At 47.0% G+C, this 13,603-nt stretch overlaps 3 protein-coding genes across 3 annotated transcripts; 2 read left to right on the top strand and 1 right to left on the bottom strand.

The window, feature by feature from the left end:
• The first annotated feature begins 3,177 nt into the window (after positions 1-3,177).
• Positions 3,178-4,697, top strand: LOC122612885 (40S ribosomal protein S11). The gene is made up of 4 exons (XM_043786753.1): positions 3,178-3,300; positions 3,815-3,940; positions 4,013-4,218; positions 4,496-4,697. The coding sequence occupies exons 1-4, from the start codon at positions 3,289-3,291 to the stop codon at positions 4,617-4,619; spliced, it is 468 nt and encodes a 155-aa protein (XP_043642688.1). The 5' UTR covers positions 3,178-3,288; the 3' UTR covers positions 4,620-4,697.
• Positions 4,698-5,175: 478 nt separating this feature from the next.
• Positions 5,176-11,646, top strand: LOC122613601 (proteasome-associated protein ECM29 homolog). The gene is made up of 9 exons (XM_043787838.1): positions 5,176-5,294; positions 5,423-5,553; positions 5,656-6,536; positions 6,589-7,074; positions 7,140-7,606; positions 7,660-8,022; positions 8,086-8,721; positions 8,786-10,017; positions 10,072-11,646. Exons 1-9 carry the CDS (start codon positions 5,267-5,269, stop codon positions 11,509-11,511), a joined length of 5,664 nt encoding a protein of 1,887 aa, XP_043643773.1. The 5' UTR covers positions 5,176-5,266; the 3' UTR covers positions 11,512-11,646.
• Positions 11,647-11,812: 166 nt separating this feature from the next.
• LOC122613605 (probable cytochrome P450 6t3) lies at positions 11,813-13,536 on the bottom strand. Its single transcript, XM_043787842.1, has 2 exons — positions 12,176-13,536; positions 11,813-12,118 (listed from the first exon to the last, which is right to left on the bottom strand). The coding sequence occupies exons 1-2, from the start codon at positions 13,397-13,399 to the stop codon at positions 11,837-11,839; spliced, it is 1,506 nt and encodes a 501-aa protein (XP_043643777.1). The 5' UTR covers positions 13,400-13,536; the 3' UTR covers positions 11,813-11,836.
• Positions 13,537-13,603: the final 67 nt, after the last annotated feature.

Here is a 13,603-nt window from a genome sequence, read left to right as displayed (position 1 = left end):
TGATTCCAATAACATTATTATGCCAATAAAGTTCTTCGGATAATTGACAAAAGCGGAAATTGACTTTGCATTCTTCTGCTAATTTCCGCACAATCTGTCACTTTGCCATACCTCTCAGCCAATAAATGTCCGAGGGCTTAGTCGTTTTTCTGGGTCCTGACAACCCGCTGATAGCGAACATTTTCATCAACTCAGACTGGGATTTTCCAGGGACCCTTGCCTCTGGAATTTATCTGCAAATATTTGGGGAATGTTACAAATACGGAAAATTAACATAATTACAGCCGGCAACCCCTTTTTCCAACGGGGGTGTGCAGGTGTAGTCAAGGCAACGCCCTGCGCAAGGCCCCAAAAATACGGCATCGTAATAATTTCTTTGCATTCGCATTTTACGAGGAGCCAGAGATACAGAAAGATAAAGGCGGTTGGGGCGGCATCGCACACCCATCCCATTTCCCCACGCGCAACGCATAAATTTACTTGCTTAAACAACCCAAAGAGCAGGCAGCCTCACTGGAGGGGTGTTTTTTGGGGCCATCAATGGGGTGGGCGGTTTTTCATGGGGGTTTTCCAGACCCAAGCCCAGGGGCTCAACCGCAACCCAGCTGCTGCTCATCAAAATTGCATGGGCCGGGAGGTGGGCGACACGATGGCGAAAGTAAAACCAAACAAAGCATGCCAAAAATTATCTCGGTCACTTTTCAAATACACGTTCTGAACACCAAATCCCCAACTTTCTTTTTTCGGTGGTTTTGGGGTTAGGTGGTTTCTACACAGGAAGAAACAGGTCCTTATAGCAAAAAATGTTCATTAGAAAACTTTATATAAAAGGGAATAAATAGCAGACAAAAAGGTTTTAATTGGCATAGAAAAATTCATCTTCACAAAGACAGAAACCTATTGAGCCTGAGTGTTAAACATATCAATTTCGTATGCTACGTTTTTGTCGGTGCCTTGGAATTCCTGGTCCACCGCTGCCACCAGAGATCCGCGTTCTTCTCTGTCGCTAGTTCAGAGTTCAGTTTCCCCAAAGCATTTCCCATTCATGGGGTCAATGGTTCCGTCTCGCGACGCCCCCACCCCATTTTTCCACCCATTTCGATCCACTTTCAAGTAGTAAGTGTATGTATACAGTGTTGTAGAACCCATACTGAAGCACGAAAGCCCCTGGCCCCGCCCCTCTGCCACGCTGGACAAGTTGACAACACTGTTTACCTAATGTACCGTTAAGCTGCGCACTTGATGCCGTTATCTTTGCGCTCTTTGTCCCTGCCGTCAACATGGAAATTATTTTCTTAATTTGAGGGCAACATCCAAAACTTTTGGCCCCGACTTTAAAGAGCTTAGCAATACTTTGTATAGTCAAGATTTTATAGCTTAAAATGTAGTTTTCTTACAGTTAAACTATGCACATGGTTGCCATAATGATTTTTTAAAACGCTTAAACGGAAAAAAGAATTAAATTATTAACTATTATCATTACAGTTATTCGTAAATTATAATATAATATTATATAAAATAATTATATTATATATTTATATATGTAAAATAATGACAAAATGACAACAAATTGTTTTATTTCATATAGACGTATATGTATTTATTTAATGTATTTTAGCTCTTAACGTAGTATTTCAAGATTCATTTTCGAGGGCCAAATGATGGTTTCAAAAATGGGTATAGGTCATGATTTTTCCGAAATAGAATTGGTGAGCAAACCCTATCAAGTTATTCTATGCCAATTGGTACCATTGAGTTTCGACGCTGTAACAAATAAGCCAGCTTCGATTTTAAACTGTTGACTGGTCGAACTTTGGCAGTTGGGAAAAGTTTTTTCATTTGCTCGGGCAAACAAGAGTAGCACCACACCCGAAATGGCAATGAGCATGGAAATCATAATAATAAGCGAGTGAAACAAAAGCGAAAAAGTTGTAAACTTTTTTACTGCTGTTTATGATGTCCCGGGGCTTATTTAATCGATAATGCCGAATGATGTCCTGGGCGCATAAGGCGCAATAGTAACAGGTAACAAACCAGTTTCATTTACCTGAGGAAATTCCTCAAACGACGAGCAGGCGGGATAAAACGGCCTTGATGGGTGGCTATGGGCGGTGGCAGCAGCTAAGGGAGGAGCGTAAAGGGATTTCGTTGCCGTCAGAGCTCGGCAAGGTGAAATTGCCGAGCGTGGCGAGAGGCCGACTGGGAAAACCTTCGCCAGCTTCACACGCATGCCACGCCTAATGCAGCTCCTCCTGCCCCTTTTTGCAGGTTAAGGTCATCACCAGCAACAGCAGCGCAGCAGTAGCAGCAGCAAAGCGGCAGCAGCTGCAGCAATGTTTGCCGCAATTTTATGCTGCAGACAGCTGCATTAACAATGGCAATGAAACCCAGGCAGAGCCCAGCGAAAGCCCAGCCCAACCCAGCCTCCTTCGTCCTGCGTTCTTCTCCGCTACATCCGTGACGTTTAGCCGTAAACGGATTTATAGCAGCTGGAAAGGCTGCCGTGGCTGCTGATTGCGCCTTGAAAGTGGGCGGCATTTCAAGGCCGCTCTTCTGGCACTCGTTTACGTTGTCATTACTTTTAATCCGACGTATTCGTGGGGCATGTGGAGAATTAGCGCGGTAGGTATGCGCCTTAAATGCGGGGCGAGTTTGTGTGCCACTAAATAAAAGAAAGCCCACAAAATGCAGGCACAAAGGCATTCTTTGGCGTTGAGCACTATGTACTTAAGTGGTGCTTGAGAAAAACATGGCTGAGCTTTGACTGTATATTTTCAGTCAATGTCGAAAAGATGAAGGTCAATAGCGGCGACAAACTATCTGAATCAGCAGATATGCAAATTCGAGTGCGCCAAATAAAATATTCAAAATCTTAACACCCCATTTGACCAAGGGCGCCATCTTTCGGAATAAGTTTGTGGTATAGCACAGCCTCCAACCATGGTTTGAGCATGAGCTGCAAGGGCTGGAATGTAAATTGCAGAGTTACATTATCTGCTACTGTTAAAATACATTTTGCCGAACATCACCAAATGGAGCATGTTCAAAACAAATCGAATACACCTAAATAACAAAAATGTAAGCAAAAGTTTTTGGCCGGGAACCAGTTTGTGTTTAGCAACATATTACTAATACAATTCACTGTGCTGATATGCCTAACATTGGGCTTAACAGAGTCTGCGTTATCGCCTTCGTTGGGTTGGTATTTCGGCATTGCTCTGCGACGGTCCCACTTGTAGCGCCCACGGCAAACGGTCACTCTGAATCGTTCTTTCCTTTTTCATCAACATGGCTGATCAGGTAAGATTCCACGAGAGTGTGCTAAATAAATGAAATACGCGGGTTAAACGGCGGATGCGAATCCGAAGCAAGATGCGCGATGAAGTGTAAGTGACGAGTGAGTGGACGAACCCATGGAGTAGCTAGCAAACGTGTTGGGAAGCGCAGCCTGGACCAGCTTCGCCCTAACCCCACTTTAGCGCATGGTGTCGCCAATAGTGAACACGAAATGTATATTGCAGCAAACCGAACGCTCGTTCCGCAAGCAACACGCGGTGGTCGTAGTGCGTCGCAAGAGCCCCAACTTGAAGAAAAGGCCCCGTTTCTACCGCCAAATTGGCCTGGGCTTCCGCGCTCCAGCGGAGGTAAGAGAAACCCGAACAAACCACGACTAATGTTGCGCCCCCTTCGTTTGTTTCCTTTTCACGTCTCCCCACGCACGCTGAATGTTCCCGCCCGTGCCTGCCGCCTGCCTGTTGCTCCGACACCACCTTGAACCCTACACACGATCCCAACCGACCGACCAACTAACCAGAACGAGCGCGCCTTCCAAAAACAATTCGGTGTCAACCTAAACCGTAAGGTCAAGCCCGGCATCACCAAGAAGAAGCTGCTGCGTCGCTCCCGCGATGTGGGACTCGGTTTCAAGACCCCCCGTGAGGTGATGCCCAGGATATAGCCCCTGAACTCGCAAGAATTCCCTCACTAACAACATTGTGACTCCATGTTATAGGCCATCGATGGTACCTACATCGACAAGAAGTGCCCCTGGACCGGTGATGTGAGGATTCGTGGTCGCATTCTGACCGGCGTGGTCCGCAAGGCTAAGATGCAGCGCACCATTGTCATTCGGCGCGACTACCTGCACTTTGTGCGCAAATACAGTCGTTTCGAGAAGCGTCACCGCAACATGAGCGTCCACTGCTCTCCTGTTTTCAGGTAAACATATCAATTAAGCTATAATTAATTACGTTTTTCCATCTTCATGTTATGCTAAACCAGAAAATGATTTAGTATATTTTTCATTGAAGATGTGAAAACGAGACAAAATACCTCATACTCTGATGATAAAATCATGACGGTCTTCATAAAACAAATTGCTGAAAGAACTTGACTCTTTTTACTAAAAGTAAAAATACTGAAACTAAGCCTTAGGCTACATTCGTGCTAATCCTGTAGGATCTTTCTCTAATCCGTCCTATTTCTTAACTTGCAGAGATGTTGAGCATGGCGATATTGTCACCATTGGTGAGTGCCGTCCTCTGTCCAAGACTGTGCGCTTCAACGTCCTGAAAGTCAGCAAGGGTCAGGGAGCCAAGAAGAGCTTCAAGAAGTACTAGAGCGGACAACTACCATTCGGGCGATAATATTTGTAGCAATTATTCTTTCTGAATAAAACAAAAAAAAAGTAACTTTAACCATTGGTTTTCCCCAGTCTTCTCTGTTTTCACAGCATTTCAGCAGACGTGCAGCCAGCTATTCCATTAAAAGGTGTGTAAAAGATATTCTTTTGTCAAAACATCTAGTAATTGGCATTCTGATGATAAAATCATGACGGTCTTCATAAAACAAATTGCTGAAGAACCTTGACTCTTCTCATATAAAATGAGAATACTGATATTTATCAAAGAAAAGCCTAATAAAATAAATGTAATTATTCCATACTAATGATATGATTTTTTACTTTTTTACAGGACTAAAGATGGCCTACAGTACAAAGGACTCAAATTTCATTTAGTGTACACATTTTTAATACGATTTTCTTAAATAAAAGTTGATTAATGAGAAATTGTTTTTTTTATGATTTGTATGGCGAAGCATATGTTGTGGTTCTCGCTTCCAGTGAAATTTTTGAATTTGGTGGCGGTTTTGCTTTGAAAAGTTTAAGTGTTGAAAAGCTTTCGAATGAGACTAAAAAAACTTCTGTCGAATATTTAGCACAATAGCTGGTAACACTGAAACAGGGAAACAAAAATAAAGCAAAAAAATGGAAACTGGACCAAATGCAGAAATTGGTAAAAATTACAATTAGCATTGCATACATCGAACTATATGCTTCATCAGTGAATAGAAGAGATGGGCTAGATAATAATAATAAATTAAAGCTGTTCCAAACATACCGATCATATTCCGTCGATTTCAGAGCTTCTGGAGCGCGTCCTGTTGCGTCTGGGAAATGCTGACTCGGATGAGAAGCTGGAAGCCGCTGTGGGCAAGTTCCTGGCCCCGGTGATCCTCAAAATGAACTCGCCCCACAATGCGGTGCGCACAAAGGCAAGTGCATGGCCAAACAATGATTAGCTGAAGGGTTTCCCACACCCTCTCGCATCGTGACAGTGCAAAATTGGCCGGTTGACTAATGCAAGTTTTGTTTAGGTCGTAGAAGTGCTCACCCATATCAAAAGGCGTCTCTCGTCGCGGGGACAGGTGCAAATACCTGTGGAGGCACTGCTGGATCAGTATGCCGCCCAGGATAGCAGCACCTTCCTCAAGAACTTCGCCATTATATTCATTGCCATGGGTTTTCCGCGCCTTGCGGTGGAACAACAGACTGCGCTGGCCAGCAAAGTGGTGGGCTGCGAGGACAAGCTGGAGAGCTACCAGGACAAGCTATTCGCCCTACTGCTGCCCATACTGGCGGACATGAAGATTCCCGATGACCCGGCGCAGCGCTCAAAGCTACTTGATCTGCAGGACAAGCCAGTCATCGGTGCCAACTTTCTGTCACTACTCCAGGATGTGCTCCTCCTGCCCTATGGCATCACCCAGGAGCAGGATGTTCCACCTGGTCTCAGTCCGTACAGTTTTAAGCGCATCATCGCCTACAACTGGCGGGCCGAGGAGCTGGAAAAAGTCAAGAAGGGAATAGTTCGCTTCCTGTGCGCCAGTGTGTTCAGTGATGTGCAAATCTTCGTGCCGCTGGTGGTGGCTTCCGCGGACACACGTTTCAGCGTAGCCACTCCAGCAATCGCAGAGCTGAGCAAGCTCTGTACAATGCTGGATTTCAGCAACCCAGCGGTGACTGCTCCGTTGTACACTCTGTTCGCTGGCAACCAAAACAAGTTAACTGACCGCCAGACACGTCCTTGCTGCGCCCGTGTGCGCCAAAAATTGCTGCAGTATCTTATCAAGTGCCGAGGCAAAAGCATAAACGTGACCAAGGGCCTGCAGGTGATCTTCGATGGCTTGTTTGGGACAAACACCAACCAGAAGTGCAAGGTCCTGGCGCTACAGTTTGTAGAACTGGTCCTCAGAGAGTAAGTTTAGCCGAATTGCAAGCACATATAATTATTCGTTGTTCTTCCTAAGTGGCCCCCACGAACTGGTCTCGAAGGTTTCCAGGGTAATCCTTACCGGCATCACCAAAGTTATTGGGCGGGACTCCAACGAACCGAATGATGTGCAAAATGCAGCGTATTCCGCATTGGCGCAACACGCTCGCAGCTTTCCGCAGGACGTGAGCCAGGATCTGAAACTAGTCCTTGGGTACTTCAACAACCTGGCCAGCTGTGCACCAGAATTGCATTCGTCCATAAGGGAAGCATTGGTTTCGATGGCTCCCGCATTCGCTTGGAAGACAAAGGAGAAGAGCGATGCAATGGAGGTGGATGAGGACGTCGATTCCTCAAGCGTGAAACTGGATGGCCAGCAGCACCTGCTATTGGCCATGCTGCTGGACAATGCGGAGTCCAAGGTGCAGATCGTGCAGAATGTAACCAGTGTTTTCCTCACCAGCTGTTATCCCGAATATTATGCACCAGCCAGATACCTTTTGCTACTAATCGCGGGCGAGCGGTATGTTTTCTATAAATTTGTGGATTGCAATATTTTTTTTATAAAATATCATTTCCATCTCTCAGAAATTCCCTACGCGAGAATGTGACAACTTACTTGTATGGCACATCGAAGAAGGATCACGTAAATTACAGCATGCTCTCTTCCATTGATCAGGCTAAAAACCGCATAAACAGCGAATCCATAAGTGACTTCAATCACCTGTCCCTGGAGCAGCGTAGAGTCCTGCTACCCAGCTTCGAGGTAATGATGTCGCATGTTCATGAGATGGCCGATAAACGCCTTAAGAAGAGCACGGCCTGTGTGGTTGTAGGTCGTACAAAGCTGCCCTACAGCCTGGAGGTCTACGAGGAGCTTCTGGACTATCTGCGTCTATGCCTGTGGTACTCGGCTGGAGTGGTGGCCGCTCCCGGCGACGAGAAGTACGCCCACGAGCTACGCAAGTACATAACCTTGCATTACGAGGAGACGGAGGACAATGCACTGCATCAATATGTGCAGTTTGTGCAGCGAAGCGTGGAGGCCAAGAGAAGTACGTTAGCAAGGAGAATGCAATTAAACTAGATAACGATTTTGAATTCTTAGGCGAATCCAATCTCATCTGCCTATATGACTTGTTGAATGCCGCTCCGGAACTGTTTGCGGCTAAGCAGCTGCATCTGCTGGAACCACTTGGCAACACTTTGAAGGATGTCTCGGAGACTATGCGTATTAATGTGGCCCAAGTCTATGCTATTCTCTGGGCTTTTGGTCTCTCCGATGAAAAATTCGATGAAGAAGTGGGTGAATGCCTGAATAGCCTAACGCAAAAAACCTTGGAGCACAAGCATGGCTGGCTCCTGGTGGTGGGTCACACCTTTAATCGCAAAATTGCTATGCTTAAGCGGGAGAATAAGACCAAGGACTTTGCTGCCTGGTCGCAGTTTGTTAATGCGGTAAAAATAATCTGTAAGTTCACGCCTTGACATTAATGTATGACCTGAAAGTATCTGTAACTTCGATTTTATCCAGCAAAATCCCTTTGTGAATCCCAATGGTTGCTCGTGTCAGCGGCAGTGAAATGCATCTCCATGATCGGCAAGGCTGTGGAAATACCAAACGTCACGGTGGAGATCCAAGTTCCATCAAACGATGGAGACGACGACGAGGAGATGACCGAGTATACGAGCATAGATTCCTCCACCAAGCTGGTTATCTTTGGAGTCGTTTTTCAATTACTGCGAAGCTCTTCGGTGCGTCAGAAGATTCGTGAGGAGTCCGCCAGATGTCTCGGATACCTGGCCATTGGCGATGGCGAACACTTCACGAAACGCAACCTGGAAAAGTTTCTCACCCTGACCAAGATTCAAAAGGATGCTGCTCTAAACATAGCTATTTCGGAAGCGATCGTTAACACACTTTGTGGCTATGATGTAAACAAGGGGCAACCCGATGAGAAGTTTGTCAATAAGCACTGCAAAGACGACGACTTTGAGCAGTTCCTGAACTCGCTAATACGTCTGGTCACCGCACCCAATCCACACTCCCGTCAGGCAATTTCCGTGTGGCTTCTAGCTGTGGTGAAACACTGCAGCCAACGTCCAGCTGTATTGGCCAAAAAGGAGCTGTTGCAGTTTGCTTTTACCGAACTCCTTTCAGACGATAGCGGTAGGTTATTAACGATTTCTATATTTTGTGCCAAAGTGGTAAACTTTATATATTCCTTTATCAGAGTTTGTTCAAGACGTTGCTTCTCGTGGCCTGGGACTGGTCTACTCGCTATCCGATTCTGGAAGCCAAAGTGATTTGGCAAACTCGCTGTTGGATCAACTAATTGGAGGAAAACGAAAAGTCAATCAGGTGTCCGCCGACACTGAACTGTTTGCCGAAGGAATGCTGGGTAAAACCCCAACGGGCGGCAACATCACCACCTACAAGGAGCTGTGTTCCCTGGCATCCGATCTCAACCAGCCGGACATGATCTATCAGTTCATGCAACTGGCCAATCATAATGCCACTTGGACCAGCAAACTGGGTGCTGCTTTTGGATTGAAAACACTCTCTGCGGAATCCAGGCAGAAGATGCAGCCATATCTGGGCAAGATCATTCCTCGCCTCTATCGGTACAAGTATGATCCCACACCCAAGATCCAGAACTCGATGATCTCCATCTGGGACACAATTGTGAGTGACTCGAAAGAGGTGACCGAGCGTTACTACTGGGAAATATTGCGCGAGCTGCTGGACAATCTCACTTGCAAGGAGTGGCGAGTGCGAATCGCGTGCTGCTTGGCTGTAAGAGATCTCTTAAAGCGATCCAACGGCCTTAAGCTACGATCGGAGGAGCAGGTTCGTCGGGCTCCCGCCGCTAATAGTATGGATGTGGATGAGGTTCCTGAGCCGGAACTCAAAGAGCTCTGGTTCCAGCTGTTTCGTGTGATGGATGACATTCATGAGGGCACAAGGGTCACTGCCCACGGAACTGCTTCGTTCCTCGGCAAGTTGTGTGTCATCGCCTCGTCATCGGACCATGGCAAATCCGGGACAGCCGTAGCATCATCGACATTGCCGTTTCTTCTAGAAACCGGAGTGGGTCACAAGGTGCCCGAGATACGCAGAGTTAGCATCAAGACCATTTCCGACATGATAGATTCCTCAGGAGCGCTCATTGCCCCGCACCTCGCCACCCTGATTCCCTGCCTGCTACGTGCCACTGGCGAGCTGGAGAACACTAAGCTCTCCTACGTATCCACTCGCTTGGGGGCCGACAACGAGGCCCAGGAGGCGGTGGATACGTTAAGAGCGGAGGCTGCTAAGTCACATCATACCATGGAAACCATTGGGAAGTGTGTGCGCTATATCGATTATGCCGTTTTGGAGAAAATGACGCCCGAAGTGTTGGAGCTAATGAAGGGTAGTGTTAACCTCGGAACCAAGATTGGCTGTGCGCATTTTGTGTGTCTGGTAGGTATGCGAAGTATATGATTAAAAAAGTTTACAGCATCGAATTCATTACAGATTAGCATCCGGTTAGGCAAGGAGATGACACCTTTGGTGGGAAAGTACATTCGTGCCTGCTTTGTGGGGATCAAGGACCGCAACGCCACCGTGCGCAAGTACAACGCAAGTGCTATTGGCCACCTGTTGGGCTTGGCAAAAGAGCAGTCGATCAAAAGTCTATTCACTAAGCTAGACGAGCTGTATGCCGAACAGCCAGGAAATCGCTCTATTGCACTTACTATTCAGTCCATCAACAAGCGTCACCATGAACTGCTCAAGGACTACATGGACAGTATGTTGCCGCTGATATTCTTTGCCATGCATGAAGAGCCCAATGAAGAGACGAAAGCTAATGTTGAGCTGTGGAAGGACTTGTGGATCGACGTTAGCCCAGGGGATGCCGGCATCCGTCTCAATCTAAATGTGATCATACCCAAACTGGAGTTATCTCTCAACGATGCAAGCTGGTCGCGAAAAGCCCAGGCAGCGAATGCGATCCAGACAATTGCCACTCGTCTAAGTAGCTCATTGGATGAACCCGACCGATTAAGGCTCATCAAACTTCTCCTAAGCGGTCTGCAGGGACGCACTTTCGAGGGCAAAGAACGGCTGTTGCAAGCGCTGGCCGGACTTACAAAAGGATTGGATCGGAATCATGAAATCTGTTCCAGCATTATCGACGCGGCCATGAGGGAAGCAAGGAAGCGGGAACCCGTTTATCGCACCAAGGCATTGGCTTCTCTTGGCGAAATTCTGGATCAACTGGAAGCGGATCGTTTTGAAGAAGTGTACAATATGAGCTGGAACCTGCTGGAAAAGAAGGAGCTGCGCAAGGAGTCTGACGACGAGGACGAGCCCAGCACCAGCCAGGAACTGTCTGCCGACGAGCGCAACAAGAGGGCTCAAACACTCAATCGACTGAAGGAGGTTGTCTGGGAGACGTTGGGTAAATCCTGGCCGCGCCACTCCATCGAGACGCAGCACCGCTATCAACTCTTCTTTGCTGAAAACTGCACCAGCATTCTGGCGGAGAGCACGCGCCCAGTGCAAGTCAGTCTACTAGCAGCACTCACAAAGTACATCGAACGACTCCATGTCTTCGATGAGTCTGCCCAATTGCCCGATCTGCCACAGATTAACCAGGAAAAGAAGATCAAGACGGAGGTTCCGGCTCCAAAAACCCGAGAGGCCATCGTCGAGAAGATTTGCACAGATGTTTTGGCTGCAGTGGCTCTAGCCGCTGGAGTTCCTCATTCCGGTTTGAAAAAGGAGGCCCTCAACATCGTCCTTATGCTGATCAAGCGGCTGAGTGGAACCAAGAACCAGCAGCCACTGAGTTTGATCAGACGCAGCTTTGAATCGAATTTGGAAAAGTTCCAGCGCGATTCGGCGCCAGAAATCCGGTGTCGCATCAAGGACATCGAAGAAAAGCTTAGCAAGTTGAATCCAGAGAATTAAGTCAAATTAAAATAAGGATTTCACTTATGTGTGTGGCCAAAAAACCTGCCTTGGGTAGATTTTAAAAAGGGGGTAAGCGTTAAAATAAAACATCTAACTTTGGCAAAAATGAACAAGTAATTTGCATGCAGATAATTTTATATTGTGATTCATTGAAGCGGGAGTCTAGGAAACCTTAAATATAAATCATAACCTTAAATCATAAATACTTTTGGCTTCGTTTTAAATTGAATTTTTTAGGAGTACTAAGGTCTTCTTAGATTATAGGAACTGATTAATTATCATAGCGTATAAGTCACAGCCGATCGTTTTTGGATACTTATAACTACAAATTACTCCTGCAGAATCTTAAGTAAATCTCATCCTGCGACTCCAACATGAAGGACTTTGGATTAAAGCGAATCTCCGCCACTGTTCGCTCACAAACCTCAACCCAATATTGTTTTAAAATGTGAGCTATGCCCAGTTTCAGTTGGAGGACGCCCAGACGACTACCAATACAGCCATGTGGGCCAGCTCCAAAAGGTATGTAGGTGATCGGGTGAATGTGCTTAACGCGCTCTGGAGCGAACCTCTCGGGATTAAAGAGGCTGGGCTCCGGCCAAAACTGGAATTCAGATTGTCATAAGTAAGTTGGAACAAGCAGCTGCGACTTTAATCATACCCTTTCATCACGGTGGAGGCCGAGAATCGAGATGTATGCTGGCATTCCTGGTGGCACTACGAAATCCACATGAGGCTGCAGAGAGAATCCCTCGGATGCCGGACTGGTGCACTCTCTGTTGACGAAGGCAGCGGCCGGATAGAGACGCAGTGCCTCCAAGCACACCATCTTGAGGTAGGGTAGCGCCATCAGTGTGTCATAGCTTAGGGTAGCAGTAGAATTAAAGGCTTCCCTGAGCTCCCTCCTCAGTCGGTCTTGAATATCCGGTGCCTTGGCCAGCTCATAGAGAGTGAATCCCATCAGGGCTGAGGAGGTTTCAAATCCGGCCAGCAGAATAATGCCTGCCTGGGAGGCTACAAAGTCCGGATGTTGGGAGTAGTGGTTGGATGAGCGGCCCAACTGAAAGTGCTGCAGTTGATTGATGAGATCTCCCTTCGTGGGCTCGTGATGATCCTCCACCAAGTGCCTCATATACCGCGCATAGTCTTCGGTGAAAACTTTGGGCTTCAACAGATTCGTCCATTTGGGCAGAAAAAATACACTCATGAAGTCCAGAACCTTGCGGGGATTGGTGTTAAATAGTTCCTTCGTTTTCGTCAGCAACTCAGACCGCCCACGACGCAATCCACCGACATCCAGACTGTAGAAGAGATTTCCCGTCACGTCGGTGGTGTACAACTGGCACATTCTTGCCAATGGGAGGACACGCTCCAGTCGATTCCCCAGCTTCCTATTTAGGTAGTTCTCCAGGTCAATTGCCACATTCAACATTTGGCTATACATTACATCCCGCATACGGCCGCTGGTGAAGAGCTGGGACATGCACTGCCGACTCTCTTTCCAGTGATGGTACTTGGCCAGCGGGAGCGTCAGTGCACCCATGGGATCTCCAGCGTCCGCCGATTCGAATCGGTTAAGGAAGCTGTTGAAATTCTTAATCAACACCTGGCGGATCAGCTCCGGATCTCGCACCATAAGGGCCGGCGTTTGAAAGATAAAGAAGCCAACGATCTTCGCCTGACCATTGCGGGGATCTGCGTAGAGCTGCTTAAAGAGATCGCCGAAAGAAATACGCAGAAATAGGAGTTGTCCCAGATTGCCCATTGGTGACCAGGAGGAGGGTGCCAAGTATGGAATCCCGCGGCTCCTAAAGTAGTCGTACTTGTGCCTCAACCAAAAGTTTAGCGACACAATGGTGAGCAACAGCAGCCAGAGGAGCAGCATGGTGCCTAACAGGAAAATAAAATATATAAAATGTGATAAATTAGTAAATATTCTCCGATGGGGATAGTTTTAAAAATGTATAATGCCGGTAAAGAAAGCTGTAATTCAAAGTCATATTTCTGAATGAAGAGACCTTGTTCACGACCGCCAAAAACGCATTTCCATATGTATGAATTGAACCAGACCCACTTAACATCCGCCCAG

Source organism: Drosophila teissieri, chromosome 2R (assembly GCF_016746235.2).
Source record: "Drosophila teissieri strain GT53w chromosome 2R, Prin_Dtei_1.1, whole genome shotgun sequence".
In the NCBI taxonomy this organism is placed as follows: Eukaryota; Metazoa; Arthropoda; class Insecta; order Diptera; family Drosophilidae; genus Drosophila; species Drosophila teissieri.
Note: the sequence above shows the minus strand (reverse complement) of the source record. Positions and strands in the feature narration are given on the sequence as shown.

Coding starts and splice junctions, on each gene's coding strand:
- LOC122612885 (XM_043786753.1), top strand. Junction 3,941..4,012: donor GTTTCAAGACCCCCCGTGAG/GTGATGCCCAGG, acceptor TCCATGTTATAG/GCCATCGATGGTACCTACAT. Junction 4,219..4,495: donor CACTGCTCTCCTGTTTTCAG/GTAAACATATCA, acceptor CTTAACTTGCAG/AGATGTTGAGCATGGCGATA.
- LOC122613601 (XM_043787838.1), top strand. CDS start 5,267: ATGGAAACTGGACCAAATGCAGAAATTG. Junction 5,295..5,422: donor TGGACCAAATGCAGAAATTG/GTAAAAATTACA, acceptor CGTCGATTTCAG/AGCTTCTGGAGCGCGTCCTG. Junction 10,018..10,071: donor GTGCGCATTTTGTGTGTCTG/GTAGGTATGCGA, acceptor AATTCATTACAG/ATTAGCATCCGGTTAGGCAA.
- LOC122613605 (XM_043787842.1), bottom strand. CDS start 13,399: ATGCTGCTCCTCTGGCTGCTGTTGCTCACCATTGTGTCGCTAAACTTT. Junction 12,119..12,175: donor GCCTCCACCGTGATGAAAGG/GTATGATTAAAG, acceptor TCTGAATTCCAG/TTTTGGCCGGAGCCCAGCCT.